At 36.5% G+C, this 20,130-nt stretch overlaps 1 protein-coding gene across 10 annotated transcripts in view; it reads right to left on the reverse strand.

Moving 5' to 3' along the window:
* Positions 1-556: 556 nt before the first annotated feature.
* Positions 557-20,130, reverse strand: part of CDKL2 (cyclin dependent kinase like 2) — a 35,550-nt gene continuing 15,976 nt past the window's right edge. For 3 of the 10 annotated variants that reach the window (XM_073805345.1, XM_073805344.1, XM_073805346.1), the window contains exons 6-15: positions 19,545-19,684; positions 17,555-17,643; positions 15,581-15,716; positions 14,229-14,527; positions 13,534-13,627; positions 12,771-12,947; positions 9,655-9,778; positions 9,319-9,425; positions 3,668-3,756; positions 557-2,686 (exon numbers count right to left, since the gene is read on the reverse strand). In XM_073805345.1, coding sequence (XP_073661446.1) covers positions 3,691-3,756; positions 9,319-9,425; positions 9,655-9,778; positions 12,771-12,947; positions 13,534-13,627; positions 14,229-14,527; positions 15,581-15,716; positions 17,555-17,643; positions 19,545-19,684 — 1,232 coding nt within the window. In that variant the 3' untranslated portion in view covers positions 557-2,686; positions 3,668-3,690. Of the gene's footprint in view, positions 2,687-3,667; positions 3,757-9,318; positions 9,426-9,654; positions 9,779-12,770; positions 12,948-13,533; positions 13,628-14,228; positions 14,528-15,579; positions 15,717-17,117; positions 17,281-17,554; positions 17,644-19,544; positions 19,685-20,130 lie in introns of those variants that run through there. The other 7 variants (XM_019932726.3, XR_012332039.1, XM_073805347.1 and 4 more) reach the window with 7 other exon arrangements.

A 20,130-nucleotide genomic window follows, 5' to 3' on the forward strand; every position in this document is an offset into this window, starting at 1 on the left:
TTCCAATGCTAAAACACAACACAAAACGATAGAGAAAAATCCATTTAGTCTAATTCTCTAGGACTAGCCTTAAAACCTTAAAAGCAGTGATGCTGGTGTTTCTAATTCCTGCCAGTGGTTCGGTTACATAGAGGAGCATTTAGAAAACAAGTGAAGCACATTTTTCCGTCTAGTCTGACTCATAATTTAGTACAGATCCAGCCTTATATTGTAGCACAACTAAAATAAAGGAACCAATAATGAGACAGTCACATAAGAAAACACATCTTCCGTGTCCCCATTTCTATAGGAAGTCAGCTATTCTAACCAAGCAAGGATTCTCAATCAGGAGAACCAGGTTCTAAGCGAAGTCTGTCACAACTTTTACCAAGACATGGTACTTTAGGACCAGGTTGCTTGTATCACTGGCTGTACAAGAAAATTAACTTGCCACCCCTATATACAAAATTTCAAAAAGAGAATTAACAGATTATTTCAAACTTATTTGTTAAAACTGTACGGTGTTGTATACATTATTCATGGTCTCTTAAATAAATTCAAGTAAAAACCATGTATGGAGCTCAGTAAGATATAATATTTATTAATTTTAAAACATACATACACACAGCAAGCCCACTTCCCCCCACCAGTACATACACATATTTTCTATTAGTAAGTGGCTTAATCATATCCTTGTAGATGAGACAAAGTAAAGTCATCTTAAACTGAAAAAAGGGATTATTTTGGTTCAGTGTCTATGGTCCCAATTTGCAAAATCTTCTTTTTCAAGTTCTGCCACGGTTCTAACCAGATACGATCCTCAATTCTCAAGTTGGACTTAGAGTGAATAACTTTTAGTTCTTTAATTCTAAAGTTCACACAATGTTTTAATAAACAAAAAATACCAAAAGCAAATGAGAAGGTAATTGATCTTGGACCCTCAGACACTGGGGTGATATTTTCACACTGATCTTTACATAAAAATAACATTGAAATAAGCTAGAGAAACACTTGGCTTTTAAGTATTATCTGCTTTCCATGCTAGAGTTTGTTGACTATATTTTTCAGAGTAAAAATAAAATAATAATATTTTAATGTGAAGCCTACAAATACTTACACACTAATTTTGTTCAGCATGTTAGCCACACCAATCTAGTCAAACACCTGGTCAGAGTTTAAAGATAGAGCTTCAAAACCAAGACCAAATTTCAGTTGAACCACCTATAGACTCTACATTGGAGCTCCTTATTTTGCCTCTGGAATGTCCTACTCTTTTGAAAGCCCAAGTGTCTAAGGTCAGAATTTCAATATTAAGCTCTTTAGAGTAATAGAGAAAAGTGCTAGTTAAATGTTTGGGCTAAGTTCTAGCCAGTGCCTTTTAGAAAAAACAACATATTGCTCATTGGTTAAGGCAAAAAAAAAAGTCCACACAAGTTCTGGCCCCCTTAACAACCATCCTCTAAGATAATGAACGCAGAGCACGACCTACAACCCAGAAACCAAAACCTGCAGTCCAATTGGTTTCACTCTCCCACCTAAAAGTTGTGAACCAACGCATTAGAAAAGATGCGTGGGCTGTAGGTAAATGACTTTGCACCTTGTGAAAAGCTTTGGGGGAGGCCTTGGAGGACCCAAGGAGACAGAAACGTCTCTAGGTTCTGTCTGGTATCACCTTCAAACTATCAGTGGGACAAGAGTGAAGTCCTAACAGTGGATATTCCCTCCCCAAAACTTCTCCAGCTGGGGAGTTCCATAGCAACTGGCCCAGAAAAGAGTAATCAGCCCTAGTCAATTGGTAACCCAGCTTCCATCCCCAAATTTTGTATGTCTACCTCTTTTTTTTAATGAGAAGCACAGTACGCAGCTCCAAGGTAAACGTACAAAATTCTCCTTCACCACTCTTGTTCCAATCACGTTCCTACACACAAGAACATTAGCACCAGAATCTTATAAAACAGAGGACTACCCAATGCCGGAGTCATACTAGGTCATTAGAAATAAAAGGCTTCTTTGCGACATTTGCTTTAGTGTGGTTCTTAGAAGATCAGCAGAGAGGCCAGATTCCCACAATAACACTGACCAAACATCAACAATAATCACAGAAACCAAAGATGTACATCTATCCACAGAGAGCAGTTACATTTCTCCTTAAAGCCTAGAAACAAGCAAGATTTTTGAATGTGTTTTATAGTTAAGTTAGGGTAAAGGAAACATTTTCTCCTACTGATCCCAGGTTTATTTTCATTTTCTTCAACTGATCCTAGTTTTTATCACCTACCACCACCAAACCCACTCCCAAATAAATGTACACATTTATACAAATAACACACAAGATTCAACGCATAAATAACATGACCTTTTAAATGCTTCTCTCTTTCTCCCTTTTTTTTTTACTCACTTTACATACACGATCTACTAATATTAAATACACATTCATGTAACAAGAACTCTATCACTATTCTTTCATTGGATACGTCTTGAAATAGCATCAGTGGACTTGAAAAGTGATGGGATAACAGTTGGGAAGGGACAGTTGTTCAATGTTCCTTTGAAACACATGGATGTCTTTGTCTTTTCTTCTGCTGCAAGGCCTTTCTCAGAAAATGTAGTCAGTTCAGAAGTCAAGGCTCAAAACCACAAATCTCTGCTTCTAGGATATCAGCACTTTTGTTGCACAAGGATGTCATCTCAAGGGCTAGGGCAGCATCTAAAAGCAAAGGGGGATATATGCCACCAAACAGTTTACATATATTCTTTCTAGAAATTGACTTCTACCTCACTTGCTTTCTCATATTGTATATATTGACAGTATTGGTAGGAATTACATGGTCTAAGAAAACCTTAGATCATATGTATAAAAAACAAGATTTTAAAGACAGTCTTCAGGATAATTATCCACCAAAACTACCATGTATAGCACAGCATCTCCTTTTGTGTAAATAATGACTAATTTTGACAAAATAGATACAAGTTTTATAGAGCTTGCAGTTTATGCAGTATGTATAGCAAATGCATTGCAACGACTTCTACTAGGCCCTTGGAAGGGACCCTGTAAAAATGAGAAATGAAAACTTAAGATTTGTGCACATCACAGTAAATTCACATTTGATGTCACAGACATTCAAAATGCTTTGTGGAGGTTAACAGGTTAATTCCAACAACACAGTTATAAGAATGCAGGATTTTATTTTTGAATGACTTGTGTGAACTCACATAGCAAATTATCGTCCAAAAAGGTCTGATTTTTTCTCTTTTATTTTTCAGTACTAAAAAGTTATATTTAAAAGGAAGGCAATCACTTGGTATGATCCCTCTTTATTAGGAAAAAGATTACCAGGCAATCATTTACTCTTTCTTGCTTTACAAACCCAAAGGGCAAATGACTGATACGGGAGATAAGTATATATCCTTCTGGAGCACTTGTCACCCTAAGTTCACATTACTGTATCCAATAAAATACAGGAGATTAGTTTAAAAGCAAGAGATGCAAGCGCTATGAAAAGGGATTTCATCACAGAGACAAAAGCTACTTCTGTTTTTTTAAGTAGTACAACTCCTTGTCTATCAAGAGTTCTCATAGAGTCAATCATTGGAGAATGTTTCAGCTGTACAATTTGTTGCTTCAGCAAGCTACAAAATATTTCCCATGAAAGGTTACACAGCTTCAAGGGTGAGAAATCAGACCTACCCAGCTCAGAACCAAAATGACAGTCAGTGCTGGTGTTCCACTTGAGGCAAATCGGCCTCTGAATCATCTGACAGGGGAGATCCTGATACCTACAAGTTAATAAATGAGCATTATAGAGTCTCAGTAATTGTAAAAGTCTTACTTCCTCAAAATCCCAATTCTTGTTCAAATATCAGATGATTAGAACTTGGGAACTAGTCATAGCTCAAGTTGCTTACACAGAAGAAGATGAAGTAAGGGCTTCATCTTATTCTTTGACCTCTTTGTTGGTACATATGTTAAAAGATACTTCTGATGTGCCAGGGCAATGTAAACCCACTATAACCCATGTCTACCTATCACCAAAATCAATGAACGAACAAAACAAAACCCTTTAGAAAAAATAGAAAAAAAACTGAGGATTAAGGGAAAGAGTCAAAACTTGGAGATGTATCCCTTCACAAGGGGGTAGGTTTCCAATTTTGTTTGTTTTTCACTTCTGTGACTTTGCCCAAAGGGCAAGCCCTAGTCTCAGAGTCGTAAAGAAGTGCAAGAAGCTAGAAGTCTGAAAGGAACCCCATCTTTATAGTCAGAAAAAGGGGTCCCTGCAGGGCAAAAAGTAGGGGGGGGACTCCGGAGGGAAGAGAACTAGAGAAGGGGACCCTCTAATTCTATGTATAAACCCACAGAAGTCTCCGTCCAGTTCCTGAGGTACGTATGCATGCATGGGATAGCTCCCAACAGCATAGCAATTGTCTAAATTCAATTTAGAGAAGTGAATGAGATTTTAATCCCTTGTACAAGCCTCCAGCTAAGCCCTGAACTACACAAGTGCAGGACAGACGCAAACTAGGATGACAAAGACTTAGAGAACTGAGATTTAAACCACCTCTCACAGAAGGTAAGGCAGAATTTACAGTGTAAACAAAACTTGGGTGACTGCTTACTAAAATAAAAATTTCAACGTTCTCCTGAAGATTATAACAAGACCCAGAGACTATACAATACAACGTTTACAATATCCAAGATACAATTCAAAATTACTGGACATAAAAAGATCCAGGAAAGTGTGATTCATTCTCAAGGGAAAAGGCAGTCAAAAGATAAAGGCAATCCTGAGGTGGCCCAGATGCTGGAAATTTATACATACTTGAAATGAATGAAGGGACAGGAATTCTTAGTAGAGAAATAGAATTTCTAAAAAAGAACTAAGTGGATATTTTAGAACTAAAAAATACATTGTCTGAAATTTTAAAATTACTAGCAGAATGGAAGTGACAAAGTAGTCAAAGAACTTGAGGAAGGATCCATAGAAATTACTCAATCTGAAAAACAGAATGAAAAAAGATTGAAGAAAGTGAACAGTCTCAGGAACCTGTGAGAAAATACCCACCAAAAGGTCTAACATATATGTAATTCATTAGAACTTCAGAAGGAGAAGAGAAAGAAATTAGGCAGGAAAAAAATGTTTGAAGAAATAGTGACCAAAAACTTCCCAAATTTGGTAATAGAGATAAATTTACAGATTCAAGAAGCTTAGCAAACTCCAAAAGGATCCACTCAGAGAAAACTATGCCTAGACATATCATATTCAAACTAATAAACACAAAAGGTAAAGATTAGATCTTGAAAGCAGCTAGAGAAAAATGAAACATTACTTAAGGGTAACAATTCAAATACCTGAGAATTTCCCACCAGAAATCGTAGAGATCAGAAGACGAAGAAAGAATACCTTTATAGTCCTGAGAGAAAAAGAAATTTTTTAAACCTACCAACTCAAATTCTATATCCAGTGAAAATATATTTCAGGAAAGAAGGCAAAATAATGTCATTCCCAAATGAAAGAAAACTAAAAGAGTTTGTCATCATCAGACCTGCTCTGCAAGAAACACTAAAGGAGGTCTTTCAGATTGAAGGAAAATAATACTAGAAAATAAAACTGTAATCTTTAAGAACGAAGAAAAACAGAAACAGTAAGTAGTTAGGTAAACATAGAAAACTACTTTCTTCCCATAAAATACTTATGACTATTGAAAGCAAAAGGTATAACATAGTATAGTGAGGTTTTCAATGTATGTGAACAAAATACAAATGCAAACTGTAACATAAAGTTCAGGTGGGAGGAACGGAAATACATTTGCAAGGTTTCTACGTTTTACAAGTGGTACAATATTTACTCTAAGTAGACTATGAAAGATTAGTTATGTATACTGTAATCCCTAGAGAAGTCCCTAAAAAATAATGCAAAGAGGTATCTCCAAAAAGCCAATACTAACAATATTCAAATTCAAAAGAAGGCTGGAAAGGGAAAACAGAGGAACAAAAAACAACTAATGAAAAGACAGAGCTAGATCCAAACATATCAATAATCACATTAATGTTAATGGCCTAAATATTTAGTGGTAGGCAGGATTCTAAAGATATTCCACTAAGATTCCTGTCCCTGGCTAGTCAATCAAACTAATTTAGCTATTGCTGTGAAGGGACTTTGCACATGGAATTAATGCTATTAATCAGCTGACCCTAAGATAGGGAGATTATTCTGGTGGGCCCAAGAAATCACATGTGCCCTTAAAATGGGAAGAACGTCAGAAAGATGAGGCAGAAGGGGACGTAAGAGAGAGTCAAGGAGTAGGAAAGGTTCAACCACTGTTGCTGGCTTTGAGGATCATGGAATTAGGCCATGAGCCAAGGAATGTGAGTGGCCTCAAGAAGCTGAGAACGAGAACAACTCCCAGGAGCCAGCCAGCAGGGAAACAGGGACCTCAGTCCCACAACCACATGGAACTAGATGCTGCCAACAACGTGAATGAGCCTGGAAACGGATACCCGCGTGAGCCTCCAGAAAGAAATGCAGCCCTGCTGACATCTTGGTTTCAGCCCATGAGACTCTTAAGGAGAGCAGCAGCTGTGCCTGGACTTCTGACCTATGGAACCTATAATAAATGGAGATTGTTTTAAGTTGGTAGTAATTTGTTAGCAGAAATGGAAAACAAACAGACATTCCAATGACAAGAATCAGAATTGAGAGAATAGCTACAAAGGGAAGACCCTAATTTATATGCTGTTGGCGAAAGAAACACTTTAAATACAAAACCAGATAGGTTGAAAGTAAATGAAAGTAGAAAGATGTACTATGGAAACAAATAAGTGGAAGTAGGCTGGAGTGACTGCTTTAATCTCAGATAAAATTGACTTCAAGGCACAGAGCACCATGAGAGAAAGAGACATTTCATAATGATAAAAGGGAGAGTGTATCAGGAAGACAAAGCAAGTATAAATGTATATGTACCTAATAAGACAGATTTAAAATACATGAAGCAAAAATAGACAGATGTAAGAGAAAAATAGACAATTCCACAATCATAGTAAAAGATTTTGACAGCACTCTTTCAGGAACTGATGGAACTAAACAAAAAAATCATCAAGGATATAGAATGTCTAAACAACACTATCAACCTTAATTGGATTTCACATTTATAGAATACTATATCCAACAACTAAAGAATATACATTATTTTCAAGAGAACAAGGTTCATTCACCAAGATAGACCACGCGCTGGGCCACAAAACACATCTCAGTGAATCTAAAAACATCAAAATCATACAGAGTATATTCTCTGACCATATGGAATTAAATTACAAATTAATAATAAAATATCTAAGGAACGCCCAAATATCTAACTATTAAACAACACATTTCTAAATAATTACTGGGTTAAAGAAGAAATTACAAGGAAAAATGTTTGAATGGAATGATAATGAAAATACAACATATCGAAATTTGTGGGATGAAGAAAACAGTGCTTAGAGGAAAAAATCTGAAGCTATGTCTCTAAGTACATAAGACATGTAAGCATGTAGGGGGTGAGGGAGTGGAGACAGATTCCATGGATGAAGTAATATTTTACTCACAAAATCTATCTTACAGATTGTTCCAGAGGTACATAATAGAGTTTCATAAATGTGAAAATGTTTGTGTTATGTACAGAAACAAAATGTAGTTTAGTGCACAGATGAATACCATGAAGTAAGACTGCAAGGCAGGTCACAGCCTCTGCCAGCAGGCCTTTTGCTTTCAGTCTCCTGTTCTCTTTCCACTCAGATTTTCCAGACGTAAGCTCGTGTTACTTTGGTGTTAATTTGTGTTTTTCACTACACCTACTTTCTTCTTTATTTTAAATGCAAATGGAAATTTAACAAATAAACTGAGAGTAAAAATGCAGAACCAGTGTATAAATATAAAAGGATTAGTTCCGAACGAGAAATAAAAATATTGAAGAAGTGGGAAGGCAGCCAAAGCCTTTCTTCCATTGCATGAAACTAGATTGAGCTATGTCAACCCTGAAAAGTGATTTGAACAATAGTGTGCTCACAAAGAGCAAGTGGAAAATCCTGCAGCTTTAAAATCCATATTTAAGTTTAGAAGTATACGGGCATTTCCTGAGACTCTGTAGTCCCTCAATGTAAAATCAGTGGCAGTGATTCATCTTCACACAACAGGAATTTGTTTAGCTTTGACGATGTTGCTCCCGAAATTGCTGGCAAGAGATAAGGCAAAAGCAGCAGCGGTCTGTAAACGTTTTTTTCAGAATCACTGGGTAACTGCCTCTGCAATTTGTTATCCTCAACAATATCATGCCCCTTGTTTGCAGAGCTCTACAAAATAATTTAAAGAGTAACAGTAGGAAAAAGCATGGGCATAAAGAAGGAGGCTACCTACAGGGGCTGTCTATGAAATGGAAATCCTTAAACAATGAGGATGGAGAATTCCAAAACAAAAGTTGCCTAGCATCAAGCAAAGGTGAAAATCCGTTTGAAGAAGTAAAGGGAAAGTTCAATGGTTCATATCCCAAGTTTGTAGTTAGTTAGGGACGGCTCAGGAGATTAAAAAGTTGGCCAGTTTTCTTAGTGATATGACTGTTGTTGATATAAAAGTAGCAGAAACATAAATATTCTGAAGAGATAAGAGGAATTATAGCAAAAGACTATATGGAATAGAAAATCTTTAGCATGGATGGAATGGATTGCCCCGGGGAAAAGTGTCAAATGGAGAATACATTTTAAGATAATAAAAACTATTCCAGGGCTTCCCTGGTGGCGCAGTGGTTGAGAGTCTGCCTGCCGATGCAGGGGACACGGGTTCGTGCCCCGGTCCGGGAGGATCCCACATGCCGCGGAGCAGCTGGGCCCGTGAGCCATGGCCGCTGAGCCTGAGCGTCCGGAGCCTGTGCTCCACAGCGGGAGAGGCCACAACAGTGAGAGACCCGCGTACCACAAAAAAAAAAAAAAAAAAAAAAAACTATTCCAAAAAGAGTTTCACTCTTTGAAAGGTAACAACTTTGGTATTAATGCAGTGAAATATCATAAACTACCATAAAGCCTATAGTTATATCAAAGCCATAGCTAGGCTACACACATGCATGCACACACACACACAAGTTTTTAATCTATGAAAAACTGATCACTGTAAACTGGGAAATGTTCATGTAAATATATATGTAATAAGGGTACTTAATGCAATGAACCATAAAACAAAATTTAACAAACTTTTTATAGATCCCACTAATAAACCTGCCCAATTCTTAAGAGCAAACTCTCCATAGGACACTTTAAGAGGAAATATGAGAGAGACCCGAGTTCCATGCGTCCTACAGAGAGTATTTCTATACCTGATGTAATGCAGTATTGAAGGTGTGCAAGTCAATAGCGACCAGAGAAGGAATTCGAGATTCTGAAAGATTTTTGTTCTCCTTCTTTATTAGCCTGGAATTTCGAGCTAGATAAAGATAACCATAAACACAGTGAGAAAATCAGACGTTTTTGTTAGTTCTTCACACTCAGTATCTGTCCCTTGGTATGTACTTATTGTACATAAGTCTGTACATTTTCACATACTTAAATATGTAAAGTTACTATAAATTTTTAATATTCTATTAGTTTACTTAACATACATTTTAAATAATGTAAACAAAAGGGCTGAAAAAGTAAAAGCGTTACAAACATACCGATGCCTTCCAAGGCTTTTAGTTCAGGGAGATGATTATAGTTTAGTTCAGGCAAACGGACATCTCTCTTTGAGTATTCCCTTCTTTTCTTATCTGCCTGAAGTAGACTCTTTTCACTAGCAACCTAATATCATCAGAATGGTTAACACAAATGAATTAGCCTCCAGGTAAGCTTGCCCCCTTTCATAACTACTATGTTCATATCCTAAAATTTATAGAATTGAAAAGCTAGAATAATACAAAATTTGAAGAACACTAATAACATACAAAACAATTTCATCCAGTTATTTCAAACCCCTTCCTCTTTAAATCTATTAAAATTACTAACAAGCAGATTGGTTGGTTGCTATGAGTTTCTCCTTCTCCCCCCACCAAACTTCAGTGTAAGTCCTGGCAAGCAGTACGAGGTTAAAAGATGGGCATCAGTGTCCTGGTCTTTCAGGCCAGCAAGGTCAGGTCTTATGACACTTGCTGGGCTTTTTAGCATAGTTGCTGTTGCCACATGAATTTTGAATAGTTCATCTTGTCTTGTATATCACATCTCCTAGCACATTTTTCGCTTTCCCAATAATAATCTTGTGACTCATTCTCTTACATCTGTCCTTGTCTTACTCCTCACTGTCAAATATCATTTTCCTAGAAATACAGTTTATTAAGTATAAAATTATAACTTCAATCATATTCCTAATCTCTCTAAGCACTATTACTTCATATTTGATAAAGTCTGGAAAAATAGTAAAGAGAAGAACAGCACAGCAGCACTTCGCTTTTGCACCTTTATGACTTTGACAAGTTCCCAATCTGTTTCATTTGAGAATCACAGAAACTCTACATTCTTTTCCACATTTTCAAAACAGATGATACATAGAGAGATTATATGATTTACTAAAAGGAAACAAACCACATATAGATAATGAAATCCTATGTATGTCCATGTATATCCACATATATGTATGTATACTGAAATATACACACACAGAGTATAATGACAGTGTCAAGCCACTGAGATTCCAGATACCTTGAGTTTAATATTCTGTGAATTATGCTACTCTGCCTCTCAGAAAGTCTTCAAAAGTCCTATAGTGGCTTTTTGAGTGTCTTTCTTTTGGCTGTTTCTATTTGCTCTCTCTTTTTTTAAAAAAAATAAATTTATTTATTTATTTATTTATGGCTGCGTTGGGCCTTCATTGCTGCACATGGGCTTGCTCTAGTTGCAGAGAGTGGATGCTACTCTTTGTTGCAGTGCATGGGCTTCTCATTGCAGTGGCTTCTCTTGATGCAGAGCACGGGCTCTAGGCAAGCGGGCTTCAGCAGTTGTGGCACACGGACTCAGCAGTTGTGGCTCATGGGCTGTAGAGCACAGGCTCAGTAGTGTGGCACAAGGGCTTAGTTACTCCGTGGCATGTGGGATCTTCCTGGACCAGGGCTCGAACCCATTACCCCTAAACTGGCAGGTGGATTCTCAACCACCGTGCCACCAGGGAAGCCCCCTCTATTTTCTCTTTTAATAGAATGAGTGCTAAGGCTCAAGGTTCAAATCAGCTGTAAAATAAAATAATTAGTTAAAAAAAAACTATCTGCAAGTATAAAACAATAAAATAATGAGTCCAAACTACTAGATTTATATACTCAAAAAGTAACACATGGACTTCCCTGGTGGTGCAGTGGTTAAGAATCTGCCTGCCAATGCAGGGGACACGGGTTCGAGCCCTGGTCCGGGAAGATCCCACATGCTGCGGAGCAACTAAGCCTGTGCGCCACAGCTACTGATCCTATTCTAGAGCCCGCAGGCCACAACTACTGAAGCCCGTGCACCTAGAGCCCGTGCTCCGCAACAAGAGAAGCCACCGTGATGAGAAGCCCACACATAGCAATGAAGACCCAACGCAGCCAAAAATAAATAAATTTACCAAAAAAAAAAAAGCGACACATAAAATACATAAGAGATGTTTATAATAATATATGTATTCACATCTCAGAATCAGGGCATAAAGCATGGGAGAAGGCTATTGATGTTCAACCTAGAAGCTGAAGAAAGTTTAGCCTTAGTTCTGCCTCGGTTAATTTTCATTAAGAAAAGACTCCAGTGGGTCTTCTCCCTACTAATCTTTACCTCCTTTCTTGATTGCCTATTCCAAAGAAGGATAAACAGAAATGAGATCTAAGAATATCAACCAGCATTGATAATGCAATGCCTGAAAGAAGGCTAATATCAATTCCAGCAAAATGGTATTGAGCCAGCTACTTTGAAAAGACTTGCTGATCAAAATAATCTTCCAGAGCAGACCAGGAAGGTAAAACACAAAAATATCCACAAATAAATGAGTAGGATATATCAAAAAGGAAAGTATTATGGGTACCGAAATTATAGGCTAAGAATAGTTAAAAGAAAAACAATTGCAATCATGAGAGAGATGAAAAGAAGGCTATATTTTTCAGCTCTGAGGATAATGGGAGAGGTAGAGAAGGGAAATTCGTGAGAAAAATACTCTTTGGGGAATACACCCATACCTCCCCTTCCCTGGCAGAAAAATCTATTCACCACACTTCTTAAGCAGCTTCAATGCGTTAGACACTGTTCTAGGTGTGGGGCAGAGCAGTGAGGAAAACAAACAAACCACAAATCCTTCCTTGGAAGTTTACATTCGGGGTAGTGGGCAGGGGGAGGGAGAGACAGACCATATATAAATAAGAGAATAGAGGATGTCAGGTAAGGCAATGGAAGAAAAACAATTAAGCAAGGGGAGGGGAGAGAATAATAGACAAAATGAGTTAAAATATTTGGGAAGACCTCACAATAAGGTTTCATGTAAGCCAAGGAGGAGAAAAAGCAAATTCTTTGGATTATCTGGGGAAAGAATGTTCTAAAACAGAGGAAATAGCAAGTACAAAAACCCATATGTGGGAGTATATCTTGCCATGTTCCAGGAATAACAAGGCAGTCAATGTGGTTGGAATGGAGTGATCAAAAATGAGAGTAGCCAGGGGTGGGATAGAGGGATGAGGGAGCGAGTCACTCAGGGACTAACAGGCCCTAAAAGCACTTTGGTCTTTACTCAGAGATGAGAAGCCAATGGAGGGTTTTGAGTGGAAGAACAATGACGATTCAACTTAACTTTAAAAAGAAGTATTCTGGCAGCTGTGTTCAGCGTAATAACGCTCCTCTGAACCTTCAGAAGACCTCTGAATCTTGACATGCTTCTACTACTGCAATCTGACACTGTTTTAATGTGTTGATTCTCTACTAAACCACGAGATTCCTGAAGAGAAAGACTGACGTTCTTCTTCAGTGACTTAAACATAATAGATAGTCAATATTTATTAAATGAATAAATAGACTATTTCCACCAGAAACCTGGTGTGGGTGAGATAAGACAACTTATCTTCTCATCTGCTCTAAAAAAGAACTGATCACCAAGCATTAGGTTAAGAAACTTTACCATTACTGAAAAAATTAAAACAGATATCATTTTAATAATAACATCTTTTTTTATTGAAGTATAGTTGATTTACAATATTGGGTTAATTTCTTCTGTACAGCAAGGTGATTCAGTTATACGTATATATATCTTTTTTATATTCTTTTCCATTATCTCAGGATATTGAATATAGTTCCCTGTGCTACACAGTAGGATCTTGTTGTTTATCCATTCTATATAACAATAACATCTTATATTTAAATTTCCAGACTTACGAAACTTAAACTTGTCTCTCACATTTATGATTTTGACACGCTGGGATGATATATACATCATTAAGTTTCCACTTTATGATACGTCTCTCAATAAAACTCTCAGTTCTTCACTATCATATTTACTATTAATAGAAGTCTAGAAATGACTAATGTTTGCTCTTCTGCCTCTGAAACAGTTCACTTACCGATGTGGTCACATTAATATTATAAACTCCTGCTGGAGAATGTTTATTTGGTTTAGCAAATGGAATACAATACTTCTTGGTTTTCTCATCCACTCTGTAACAAAAGTCACAAAAAAATTTGCGTTAGACCCAGCAGTAATTATTTTTTTCAAGCACAAAATCAAAAGACCCAACATCAAGTGACATGCAGTTTAATCAGAATTTAATGCCTACTCTTAAAAACATACAATGCTCACAGATCTGGTGAAACATTCTGTCCTTTACCACTACCTTCATGCCTCCCACTCAGCCTTCAATGCCAATAAATTACCTTCCTTTCTGCGAAATTCCCAACAGGAGCTCCTTTGTACTATTACATGCCCACAGCCATGCCATGAAGCAGCAGACGCTCAAAACCAATTATCTCTTTTATAATGACAAACTCCTTTTGTGTTATTAGACTAAATAGCTATAGATTCCTTCACCTTAAATAATACAACCTTATTTTCTTAGGACTCAGGTAAATTTTTTGATCAAATGCTAATCATTTTTATCACATTAGCCAAGAAGTCTTTTGAAACAGTAACCTGACAAAAGTGAATAGGATTCAGAAACCTGAGAGTAATACTACATGTGGCTGAATTGATAAATATTTGCAATTTGTAAAGATGTCCTTTCCTTAAACAACATTTTGTTCTTATTTTCCTAGTTCATACCTGTAACTCTGAACTCCTGAGATAGTTCCCATTCCAGAATTAACAGTGGGAGCCACCCCAGAAAGGTTGTACGTAAGTGGAGGAATTGCCATGCCTGGATTTCTTGTGTGGCCCACGCTGCCATTGCTGCCATCTCGGAGGCTTGTTGAAGGCACTGTTTTGATGTGGCTCATCCCATTGTCATTCAGACAGCTGGCATTTGAAGCTCGACTGACTTTTTCAACTTTTTCTCCGTCCATTTTTGATCCTTTTATTTTAAATGCTTTAGAATCCTTAATTTTGGGATCAGCATTTGTATCCTGTTACAAAAATGTTAATAACATTAATGATCTGAGGAGAATGAAAAATCACCTTTTCCTGTAAAGTACTTTATCAACGAAAGCAGAATTCCAGAGATATCACCTTTTTAAAAAAAATTTTTGGGCTGCACTGCGCAGCATGTCAGATCTTAGTTCCCTGACCAGAGATCAAACCAGGGCCCCCTGTATTGGAAGTCGTAACCACTGGACCGCCAGAAAAGCCTGAGATATCACCTTCTTGTGCTCCAGTTTTTCTTATTCTACCTATGGAATTATAATTAAACCCGAGATTCTCAGTCAGACATCTATTTCAAATGAAAATGAAACTCACACTAGCTCTGAGATATATATATATATATATATATATATATATATATATGTATGTATATATGTGTATATATATATATCAGATTTAATGATATACACACATATCACATTTATATTTCAGTGGAAAACAATGGAAGAGGACTCAAACATGCTCGCTTTTGTTCTCATATATTTAGAGTCAGGGAACACAGAATTGAGGACTCATTCTTCTTTGGGTTCACTTGAGAAATGGGAGTGGGTTGGTGGTAGATTTGAATTATCTTACCAAGAACAGATTCTGGATAAATTACCAAGAAAAGTAAATTTTAAATAAATTGAGTACCCAAATCTCAATTTTTAAATGCTCTACTTTATATAAAATTCTAAAAATTACATTTTTCTTTCCTATCATTTAAGGCAAAAAAATGGTGTGTGCATGTGTTTGTGTCCATGTGTTTGCATGTGGGTATGCACACATGTGTCTAAATGCTCTTGGATGAGAGTGATTTCCTGACAAGCCCTATTGCACAGACTGGCACACAGTAGGCATTCAGTACATGATATGCTAAGATTTTTTTTAAACAGGTAATGTCTACAGAAAAGATACATTTTTACAAGTAAGCTAAAATTAACTTGTTAGCCACTCAGGAAACTTTTAAGATCTTCATTATTCCCTGCCCCCCACCCCCCAAATTTAAGGATATATTAAATTTAAAATTTAATACACATTAAAACATGGAAATTTACCTGTACCACAAGTGTTTTTCTCTCTTCACCCAAGGAATCATCTTTTTCCTTTTCCTTCTTTCTGTTTTGGGGTTTTTTAGATAAAGAAATGTTTCTGGCATCTTTCTGTACTTTTAACTGCAGTTCCTGAGAAAACCTACATAAAAATTACATGTGTCAATAAAATAAGATTGTATGAGACAGATAAATCTAGAAAAAGAATGGTTTTCGAGATATTTATTTTTAAAAATTGAGTATTAAACTCAACTGTGTTATTCAAAACAAGAAATGAGGTAGTCTGCAGAACTGGGAATCCCTGAGAACATTTCAGGAGGTTCACGAGGTCAAAGCTCTCATCTTATTACGAAGGCGACTTCTTTTTCACCATGTTGACATTTGCACTGATGGTATAAAAAGCAGTGGGGGGTAAAATTGCAGGTGGCTTACCAAGAATTGCAGCAGTGGCACCAAACTTTACTAGCAGTTATTGTATCCTTCCTAGCCACACATTCTCAGGTTAAAAGGGGTGGGGGGCAGTTTTGTTTAAGAATGTCCCTGATGGAGCAGTAAAAAATATATATATTTATTTAATTAAATCTAAACCCCTGAACATATCTTTTTCCACATTCTGTGTGACAAAATAGGAATATGCGTAAAGTACCTCTGCTGCAAATCAAAGTGCAATGGTTGTCTGAAGAAAAGCACTTGTGTAACTGGTTGAGATACAAGCTAAACTAGCCACTTTTTTCATGGAAAAACATTATTACTTGAAAGACTGACAGAAAAAAAAATTATTATTATTATTCAGACTTGTGGTATTCAGCAGATATTTTCTTTTAAAAAAATGAACTAAGGAGATTGTTACTTCAAGGAAAACGACTGATAATATTTGCATCAATGATAAAATTCAAATTTTTATGCAAAATTAGAATTCTGTTCAACTTGTCTCCACTACCATGAACTTAGCAGATTCCTAATACTACAGACTTTTCTGATGAGAGAGAATATGACTTTTTGATATTGTATAATGAAATATCAACATTCTAAAGCTCTGCATAACTTAGCAAAACAATATTTTCCAAATGACTAATGCATCATGCTACAAAAGCACGCATGGGTAAAAGGTCAATTCAAAGTGCAAGTTAGACAAGTGGATTTTAATGTAACGGGATAAGAAGTTCATTGGTATGGTTTCAGATTCCACAATGCAAGCAACGTTAAAGAAACTACCACTGTCAGTTTTGGTATAGAATCAAAGAAGAATACCCACAGTAATCTAAAAGGGCTATTAAAATACTCTTCCAGTTTCCAGTTACATATTTGTATGAGGCCCGAGTTTCTCCACTTATTTCAACCAAAACAACATATCACAAGTAATCGAATGCAGAAGCAAATATGAGAACCCAGCTGTCTTCTATTCAGCTAGATAGTAAACAGATTTGCAAAAATATAAAGCAATGTCATTGCCACTCATCTCACTACTTTCTGTTTTGTCAGCTGCTCTGATGCCAGCAGCTGGAACAGCACAGGAGACCATGCCAGCCGATCTGGCACCTACAGGTTTGGCACATCAAGGTCTCCAGCACATCAGCAGTGTCAGCAGTGTCATAGGACTGGGTGTGGTATGAGTTCAGCAGCAACACGAGATGGCACCATTGCAAATGCATCAGCACCCAAGATGATGGCATCACACAGCTGGTAGCAACACAGAAATCAGTGACCTGAGTGGTAGATGTCACCAGGGGGAGACAGAAAGAAAGCATGAAGGGACTGCTTCGTGAAAACCAAGAGCCCTAATTTACTGAATGCAGGGGACCACTCTTAGGAATACACTATTGCTAAGGGTGAATGGAGGTAGGGTGGTAAATATTTGAGCTCCTGTAATAGTAGGTGGGTAGAGTAATAAGAGAAATACTGTTTGTTACAGTTATGTACTGTTACGGGGGCCTTACTTTAACTCTAGGTTGGTATGACCTAGAAAACACAGTACTATACCTCTCAGCAAATCCATCCATATGAAAGAAATCATGGTGCAGGAGCTCAGCACAGAAGGGCCTTTTGTCTGGGTCAATATGCAAGCATTTCTGGGAAACCAAGGAATACATACAGTTCATATCAAAGAAAAACTGCCTACGTTTACACTTCTAAATATAGAAAATTCCTTTTCACAGTCAATGAATTTTAAACATCTATAATAAATGATAAATAATAAAGCACAAATCTAGACAATGACTACCAATGGTTACTAATATCACAAAAAGAAAGAACACCAGACATTCAGTGTCTCTGGACAGAAATATACAAACTTCTTATGAAGTAGTCTTGCCAAAAAATCAACCTGATTCTGATCGAGCTCTAGCTCTGCTGTGAGTTTATACAAAATACAGGACACCAGGGAACATATTAAACTACACTATGTGGGAAATTCTAAGGGACAACCAACCTATTTTCTTTAACAGATAAATGGCAAGGTTTAAACAAAAAACAAAGAGATGAAGAAGAGCTTGTAAATTAGGAATCTTAAAAGACATATCAAGCAATTGCGAACTCTAGTCTTCATGTGGATCCTAATTCAAACTATAAAAAGAAATTATGAGAAAATTAATGAAATTTTGAGCACTGATTAGATATTTTACGATACTAAAGAATTTTTGTGAATTTTTAAAATTTAAAGTACTTGCAGAATGGAAGGGAAAGAACCTACTCTGTGCTTATTACTGTGCTAGATACTTGACATAGATGATTTGATTTTATCTATGTTCTTTCATTTTATTATAGATTTTATTATATCTTGTTCTGATTCACTGGAACCACTCACTGCCAGTAAGAATAGAAGGGACTTATCAATAAGTAGCTTTAAATGAACAAGAAAAGTCTACAAATAATTAAGGCATTTATAAGTGAAATAATATAATATCTGGAATTTGCTTCAAAATACTCCCCCCAAAAAAGTTGCTGAGTGTGTGGACAGGATAGATGAAACATTTTCCAAATATTGTTAATTGTTGTAGCTAATGACTAGCTCGTGAGGGTTCACTACACCACTGCTTTTTCTACTTTCTTTTCTATGTTTGAGATTTCTTATAATAAAATATTTTAAAAGTTATATGATTCTACCATAAGGGATATAAGTTGGACAATATTGTTTTACCTTATTCCCTTTAAATCTCTTCACAGACAGATCATAAAGCTTGTCTCAATGAAAAATATTTGTATCTGTTAGACTATGTAAAAAAATAACAATGTATTATTCTAAGAACTTGTTATAATTAGTTATAAGCTTACTAAGCTTTTTTTAAATGAGTTGTTTAAAGAAGTAAAAAAAGCAAAAAATATCTTGGGTAAATGTTATGTGACCCTGCTCTTTTAGAGATACTTAGTTTATCAACACTTTTGGACAATCCTAACTAATAAGAAATTTTTGAGCGAATAATTCCAAAAGGTCCACTTTTAGAGACAATTTGATCCAGTGAGAATCTCCCTAAAGTCTTCCTCAATCAAATACAAGGCAAAGGTGATGATCATTTAAAAATTAGCTTCAGTGAATCTAGTGGTTAAGCAAAAGCCCCTTTTTAACAATACACTACAGGCCATGATCCTATGCCTTAGACTTTAATATTTTCCTGCTTCTCTACCCTTCTTTTTATTTTCTTACCCTATTTTTCTTCTCTTTTCCACTTACACAAGGCTTGCATTTTAAATGTTAAACATTAAAAACATGTCATTATGAGAATGTTTTCACACTTAAGACTTGCCAGATAACATGAAATGGTTTCTTAAAACAAGCAAAAATTTCAGGTCTTTATCTCTGAAGTCCCTCCATCCCCATGCCCACCAAATAAAACTCTTAAAATGTACAAAAATTTAAACCATCAGAGGAAACTGTTGTTCTAAAAGATCAACCGGACAAGAAAAAACTAACAGAAAATCAAATCTCCATAATGTAAATTCCCTGTCAGAAAGTGCAAAGAAAAAGTACGATTACCTTTGCTAAATCTATCACAACTTCAGGGAGCCTGGGATAGCGTCTTTCAAGAGGAACCGTTTCTTTGATTTCAGGCAACCTTACTCCAGCAAACACAGGATTTTTATAAAACAGCTCCTGATGTCTTGGAATGAGATTACCTGGCAGTGAGAACGGCACATATCTCTGTCATTACGCATCATGGGACAGGTGGTGTGGAGTAGAGATGAGTGTAACACAGCTTGTAGAGCGGGGACTCTCTCCGCATGCAAAAACAACCGAACACACAGTGTTCTTATTGTGGTGGTGTCTGGCAGCCTTTAGGTGGCTTTGACATAAGTCAACGCAAAAGAAATTAACATTCTTATCTCAACATACTCATTCAGAAAAGTTCACACGCTACTATACATAGAACTGAAGACGCAAGGGAGTATAGGAAAAGCACAGGTAAAGAACATTGTATAATTTCTTAGATATAAGTACCAGCACTGCATTTCTAACTACAAAGCATAAAGTGCTGACCAAAGATGAAAATATTAATAGTCATATGGTCAGAATCTAATCTAGATAAATAAGTTCCACCCTTTAAGAATTTAATTTTTGCCCA

This window comes from Tursiops truncatus, chromosome 5 (assembly GCF_011762595.2).
Source record: "Tursiops truncatus isolate mTurTru1 chromosome 5, mTurTru1.mat.Y, whole genome shotgun sequence".
In the NCBI taxonomy this organism is placed as follows: Eukaryota; Metazoa; Chordata; class Mammalia; order Artiodactyla; family Delphinidae; genus Tursiops; species Tursiops truncatus.